Genomic DNA, 6,866 nt, shown 5'->3' on the forward strand with positions numbered 1-6,866 from the left:
AGGCCCTGCCTGGAGGGAAGCAGGCCCCCTTCCCTGAGGGTGAGCCCAGGCCCTTGTCAATGAGCCACAATGCAGGGCATTGTGCACCCAGCCGAGTCCCTGTAGCCCCTGCCCAGGACCACATGACCATTCCCAGTAACCGGCCCAGTTGGGCTGAGGGCACCAGCCACCCGGATCCACGGGTCCTGGCAAAGGTGGACCATCCCCGCCTGGGAAGAGTAGCTATGCATGTTTGTGTCTGTGTGTCTGAGTGTGTGTGTGCCCGCACCTGCATGACCTTGGCCCTGAGCCTGGCTGGAAACGGCAGCTATCCTGGCCCCAGGTGTCCTGCCTGGAGGAATGGGCAGAGTGAGGGGAGGGGAAGGGAACCATCCACAGACAGCTGCCAGCCCTGGCTCCCGGATGTCTCCCGGATGTCCCGCCCCATAAATACCCCTGCTCAGAGGCAGGGGCCCCGAGACAGGCACACGCACCATGGGGCGCCTGGAGCTGGCTGTCTTAGGCCTCACCTGCTGCTTGGCAGTAGTGAGCACAGCAACGGTAAGCGAGAGCCCAGAGGGTGAGGAGGGGCCCCTGTCTGCTCCCCTAACCCGGCCTGGGAACTGGTTCAGACACCTCAGGTGGGAGGTAGGGAGGGTAGAGGGTGAAGGGGGGCAGGCAGGTGAGGCGCTGGCAGGAGGAGCCCCCGAGAGCCCACACCCAGCAGGCACTTTCCTGGCCCTTCCTCTGCTCCTGCATCCACACGCACACGACGGTGCAGACGCAGCTCAAATACAGGACGCCCGCGAACTTGAACGTCAGAAACCACGAATAAGTTCTGGTACAGGCGCTCTCAGGGCACACAGGGTGACTGACGCCAAACACAAACAAAACCCAGGGTCACTGGCGTCCTCAGTGCTGATGTGCGGAGTCCGCCTTGGCCACCAGGGCCCTCAGGGTGTTCCTCTGTCCGGGGATGGCCATGGCCCCGCACAGAAGGGAGCTGGGGCCTGAGCAGACCAGCAGGTTGCCCATCACAGCCCCCGGCGTCAGAACACGAGTCTGGACCTTGGTCTAGTTCAACCCGGAGCCTGGCCCCCGAGAGGGCGACACCCACCTGTATGTTGGTGACCGGGGCCCCTCCAGGGTCACTCAGAAGCCCGGGGCAGCTGCAGGGCTTCCTTCCTCAGGGCCCTGCTATGGGGTGAGGACCGGGGCTTCCACAGGAACCCACAGCTACAGGCGGGTGAGACTAGGAGCCCTACTGGAAGCTGTCCTGGACCCCTAGAGCCAGCAGGGGTGGCCCCACCCCACCCAGCCTGTGCCCCCTGATTCTGGCCCTCTCCCCAGCTGGGCGTGGTGCACACGGAAGGGGGCTTCGTGGAGGGCGTCAACAAGAAGCTCGGCCTCTTCGGCATCGGCGGCCGCTCCGTGGACATCTTCAAGGGCATCCCCTTCGCCGCCCCGCCCAAGGTCCTGGAGAACCCCCAGCCGCACCCCGGCTGGCAAGGTAGGAGTGGGTGGGTGGGTGCCGGGCTGGCCCAGTGCCTGGGGTAGCGGGTGGGGCCACCATCCTCACGCCAGCCCCTCTGCCCTCCCACAGGGACCCTGAAGGCCAAGGACTTCAAGCAGCCATGCCTGCAAGTCACTCTCGCCCAGGACGACACCGAGGGCTCTGAGGACTGCCTCTACCTCAACATCTGGGTCCCCCAGGGCCAGAAGGAAGGTGCATCCCCCCACCCCATGCCCTCCAGGTCCCTGAACCTGCATGAAGCACCCAGGCAGCCAGAGGCCCAGCCCTGCCCAGCCCCTTCGCTTGTGGGGGCTCCAGAGCTGAAATTCCCTGAAACAAGCACCCAGAGGGCATAGGGAGGGGCTGCTGGGGTAACGGGGCCTGCTCTCCTGCCTCAGTTTCCCAGAACCTGCCTGTCATGATCTGGATCTACGGTGGAGGCTTCTACGCCGGGTCCGCCGAAGGAGAAAGCTTCTTCAATAACTATGACCACGACGGGGAGGAGATCGCTACGCGGGGCAACGTCATTGTGGTCACCTTCAACTACCGCCTCGGGCCACTGGGCTTCCTCAGCACTGGCGACGCCAACCTGCCAGGTGTGTCAGGAGCCTTGGGCCAGGGGTGAGGGAGCAGTTGGGGGGCCCTTCAGCACCGCTTTCTCCCAACAACTCCTGACAGTCTCCCAGAGAGACCCAGAATTCTACTGGCAGAGCAGGAAGCTGGGGATGGACAGTGACACACAGGAGCCCATCCGCACTGTAGGGAGAGAAGAGGCTGCCAGCCAGCCCGGCAGGGACCCAGGATGACCAGGGAGCAGGGACAGGGACCCAGGATGACCAGGGAGTGGGGACAGGGACCCAGGACGACCAGGGAGAGGGACACGGACCCAGGATGACCAGGGAGTGGGGACAGGGTTCCAGGGAGACCAGGAACTGTGGACAGGGACCCAGGGAGAGATAGAAGATCAGACACTGAGGTGGTGACTCAGGGGACACAGAGCCATGGGACAGACAAAGAGGGACAGTGTTAGGGAGAGAGATGAGCAGCCTGGCCCTCGTGGTCCTGGTACCCTACCTGAGCCCCACACCCCCTCCAGCACCTTCATTCAACAGCCTCCTGGGACCTGCCCTGCACCATCCTGGGGCTTGACAGGGGCCTCCACATGGAGGACTCTCTCCCCCCACCCCGGTCCTGATGGGCTCCCCCATCCGCCCCAGGTAACTACGGTCTTTGGGACCAGCACATGGCCATCGCGTGGGTGAAGAGGAACATTGCGGCCTTCGGGGGGGACCCCAACAACATCACCATCTTTGGGGAATCAGCCGGAGCTGCCAGCATCTCTCTGCAGGTCGGTAGACCCCTGGAGGGCGGGCCTTCCTCCCAGGGTGTTGGGGGAGCTAATGGGGGCTGTGGGGAACAGCATGAACCTGATAGTCTTGCAGTTTCTGGCTGAGCCTGGGTGTGGGAAGGAGAGGCAAGACCGTGGTAACAGAACCTCTGTGTGTCGCAGATCCTCTCTCCCTACAACAAGGGCCTCATCCGGCGAGCCATCAGCCAGAGCGGCTCGGGAGTGGCCTCCTGGGCCATCCAGAGGAACCCTCTCCACTGGGCCAAGCAGGTAAAAGGGATCTGCAGTGGGGGATGGGGGAGGGTTACCTCCTGTCCATGCCCCGTCCAGGTCACCATGGCCGTCTGCCCCGCAGTGGCCTCACCTACCTGTCCCCCTGCAACCCCCAGATCGCCAAGAAGGTGGGCTGCCCCGTGGACGATACCGCCAGGATGGCCAAGTGTCTGAAGGCCACCGACCCCCGGGTCCTGACACGGGCCCATAAGATTAACCTTCTCGGCAAGGCATGTGAGTGGGGGCTCCACATGGGGAGCTGGCCATGCTCCCCAAGAAGTGAGGAAGTTCCAGGTCTGCGGCCTAGCCCATCACCCGCTCACTGGCACCTGTAGGCAGTGACCTGATGCCTGTGTGGCCCCACTGGCTGTGCTGAGGGCACCATCCCGCCGTCTTATCCTCCCTGGGTCCTGACCCCTTTGGGAAGCAGGTGCACATTTGGGCGCACCCCCAACCATGCCAAGTACAGTCATTTGCACCCAATTGTAGGGACCAGACCAAGCACCTTTGAACTAATACCAGCAGTCACCTCTGGTGGTCCGTGAGTTCTGAAAGGTTGGCAACCACTGACCTAGCTGACCGCTGACTCTCCTGAGCCAGCCGTGCGATCTCCTCAGGGGCCATTCAGGCTTCCGGGGGGAGAGGGGGCAATGTGGACATGGCACTGGGCCTGGCTCACAGGCCAGCACAACCAGCCCTCACTCCAGAGGCTCCTCACTTGCTCTTGGTCTTCCTCCTCCCGATTCTGGCCGCGCAATAAGAGAGGGAGATAAGGACGCCCACTCCAGGACGGGACAGGTGCGGCCTCGGGCCCAGTGGCTGTCAGCGGGATGGTTTGGCCCCAGGGAGCCTGTGGCAGTCTGCACACAGCCTGGGTAGCCACACTGGGGGGTGCTGACATCAGCAGGTGGGGCCAGGGAAGCTGCTCCACACCCGCAGGGCAGCCCAGGACATAGAATTATCCAGCCCCATGTCAGGGGACAGGCTGAGGACCTTGGTCTGGATCAGAGGAGGCAGGGGCTGCACCCGGGCATGAGGCCTGGCAGGGGGCTCTGGAAGGTGCTAGAACCCGCCGCTCTCCATGCAGCCGACGTGTTAGTCCTCGTCCCTGTCATTGATGGAGACTTTATCCCTGATGAGCCCATCAACCTTTTTGCCAACGCGGCCGACATTGACTACATCGCTGGCACCAACAACATGGATGCCCACTTCCTTGTCAGATTTTTCGTACCGGCCGTCGACATTGACCTGCTGACCATTAAGGGGTGAGTAGGGCGCAGGGCCCAGGGTGGAACCTGGGGGCCTCTTGGAGAGGCATCAGCTGAGGGAGGAGGCCGACAGATGCAGCGGGCCATCTGCAGGCCCCTGGGGTGGAGTGGGGGTGGAGGTGGAGGTGCATGTGGGTCCCCCGCCCACTGGCCGGGTACAGAGTCCACTGCTGGTTTGGTCCCTACAGGAAGGACTTCTACAAGTTTGTCAGCTGGATCACCATTGCCAAGGGGCCCAGAGGTGCCAATGCCACCTTCGACTTCTACACGGCGTCCTGGGCCCAGGACTCCTCCCAGCTGGCCATGAGAAAGACGGTGGTGGACTTTGCGACCGACTACTTCTTCCTGATGCCCACGAAGATAGATGTGGCCCAGCACAGAGCCAACGCCAAGTGAGGCCCGGGGGAGGCGAGGCCTGGGTCAAGGACCTGCCCAGCAAAGCTACCCCAGTGGGCGGCTCAGGGGGTCAGGGAGGCCCGGGAAAGCCGTCATGGGGTCACAGCAGTGCCTGCACCATCTGCCTTGCCCAGGCCTGATGAGACTTGAGAAGGCCCCTCCTCACCTCCCAGGTCAGGGGCCTTTACAGAGCCCTCCTCAGCCCACAGGCCTCCCCTGGCAGCGCCTACAGCCTGCCGCCTCCCCCACATTGAGGGGAACAGAACAGGGGATGCTGGTCTCTGTTGTGGGTTTGGAGTTTGCCAACATTCAAAACAACTTTGGCCTGCGGCCACCTGGTAAACCTCAATTGAAAACCAAAAGTAAGTTAGGAATGCTGACACAGAAGAGAGAAAAAACAATACCATCTGATGAAGATCACAAATTCATTGCAGAGAAAAGGAAGGAAGGTGCCTCCATAGGCTTTGGGGAGGGAAGTGTGGACACACTTGAAATCTCAGAACCCACAACCCCACGGCCTTCCCTTCCCCGGTGCTGGGATCCAGGTCCCTCCTGGGTCTGGGGATTTCCCGGTTCCTCCTGCTCTCCCCAGGGCTTCCCTCCAGGGCCCAGCTCTGGGCTGGGGGGCCCCAGCCCAGGTGCGCCCTGCCAACCTGGGCCGTGTCCCTCCCTCCTCAGGAGTGCCCGGACCTATACCTACCTGTTCTCCCACCGCTCTCGCAAACTATTCTACCCAAGCTGGGTGGGCGCCGACCACGCCGATGACGTCCCCTACGTGTTTGGGAGGCCCTTCGCCACCCCCCTGAACTACCGGGCCCAAGACAGGACTGTCTCCCAGACCATGATCGCCTACTGGACCAACTTTGCCAGAACTGGGTAAGGCGGGTGAGGCTGGGCCAGGCCTCCTGCCAGCTGGGCCCACATGCCTGTCCCCTCACGTACACGGAACCTCCCTGAGCCTCAGTACCCCCTGTGTGGGACGTTAGGAGGTACTGGAAGGGCCCTGGCTGGTTTGGCTCAGTGGATAGAGCCTGGGCCAGTGTCCTGAAGAGTCCCAGGTTTGATTCCCGTCAAGGGCACGTACCTCAGTTGCGGGCTCAAACCTCGGCCCTGGCTGGGCGTGTTGGGGATGTCTCTCTCATATCAATGTTGCTTTCCCTCTATCTCTCCCTCCTTTTCACTCTCCATTGAAATAAATGGAATAATATCTTTAGCTGCGGGTAAAACTAAGGGGGGGGAGTACTGGCTGGGCCTCAGTTCACGCACATGCCCAGCCCGTGTCCAGGAGACAGTGAGGCCCTGGAGGTTCGGGTCAGCATGGAGGTCTCCAGCCTCCTGTGAGCCCTCAGACCCCACACGGCCTTTTCCTCATCTGCAGGGACCCCAACCAGGGCCACTCGGCTGTGCCCACCCAATGGGAGCCCTACACCCAGGAAAACGGCAACTACCTGGAGATTAACAACAAGATGGACGGCCAGTCCATGAAGCAGCACCTGAGGAGCAGCTACCTGCAGTACTGGACCCAGACCTACCAGGCACTGCCCACCGTGAACGGAGACGTGGCTGGTCCTGTGCCCGCCTTGGACGACTCTGAGGCCATCCCCTGAGCCCCCCCTTGGTGACTCTGAGCAAGTCTGCCCCAGCCCCCCACTGGTGACTCTGAGGGGGCTCAGATGCCTGCAGCCATTGGCTTCTAATGTCCTTGTCCTGGAGGCCACAGGTGGGACCCAGGGAGCCCACGTCCCTCCCCAGCTCTTCCTGAATAAAGCCCCCTTCTCTCTGGCAACCCTCTTTGCCCTCATGACCTCAGCTGCCCGCCCAGGCTCTGCCTGTGTCCAGCTCAGGAAGTGGGGTGCCCCCCTCATTTCAGAGGAGAAAAGAGGGTCAGAGAAGCATCAGCGCCAGGGCTGAGCTCAGGCTGCGGGCCCTGATGGGGGAGGGGGGGGGACTGCATGGGGAGCGTTCTGTTAAATGGGAATGGCCTGGGAGAGAAACGGTATCGCCTCCAGCTGGATCCCAGGCAGAGACAGTAACGCATCCCGCTGGGCTCAGAGCAGAGGGTACAGGGCTGGGACTTGGGTGCGCACAC

General features: G+C 62.4%; 1 protein-coding gene across 5 annotated transcripts in view; it reads left to right on the plus strand.

The window, feature by feature from the left end:
- The window catches only part of LOC102772391 (bile salt-activated lipase), a 19,817-nt gene extending 13,397 nt beyond the window's left edge, over nucleotides 1-6,420 (plus strand). The window contains exons 1-11 of one of the 5 annotated variants that reach the window (XM_006764025.2): nucleotides 446-540; nucleotides 1,330-1,489; nucleotides 1,583-1,705; nucleotides 1,891-2,088; nucleotides 2,710-2,840; nucleotides 3,003-3,110; nucleotides 3,230-3,347; nucleotides 4,201-4,378; nucleotides 4,570-4,773; nucleotides 5,456-5,653; nucleotides 6,156-6,420. In XM_006764025.2, coding sequence (XP_006764088.1) covers nucleotides 475-540; nucleotides 1,330-1,489; nucleotides 1,583-1,705; nucleotides 1,891-2,088; nucleotides 2,710-2,840; nucleotides 3,003-3,110; nucleotides 3,230-3,347; nucleotides 4,201-4,378; nucleotides 4,570-4,773; nucleotides 5,456-5,653; nucleotides 6,156-6,384 — 1,713 coding nt within the window. In that variant the 5' untranslated portion in view covers nucleotides 446-474 and the 3' untranslated portion in view covers nucleotides 6,385-6,420. Of the gene's footprint in view, nucleotides 1-445; nucleotides 541-1,329; nucleotides 1,490-1,582; nucleotides 1,706-1,890; nucleotides 2,089-2,709; nucleotides 2,841-3,002; nucleotides 3,111-3,229; nucleotides 3,348-4,200; nucleotides 4,379-4,569; nucleotides 4,774-5,455; nucleotides 5,654-6,155 lie in introns of those variants that run through there. The other 4 variants (XM_015564112.1, XM_015564113.1, XM_015564114.1 and 1 more) reach the window with 4 other exon arrangements.
- Nucleotides 6,421-6,866: the final 446 nt, after the last annotated feature.

This window comes from Myotis davidii, unplaced genomic scaffold (assembly GCF_000327345.1).
Source record: "Myotis davidii unplaced genomic scaffold, ASM32734v1 scaffold4061, whole genome shotgun sequence".
NCBI lineage: Eukaryota > Metazoa > Chordata > Mammalia > Chiroptera > Vespertilionidae > Myotis > Myotis davidii.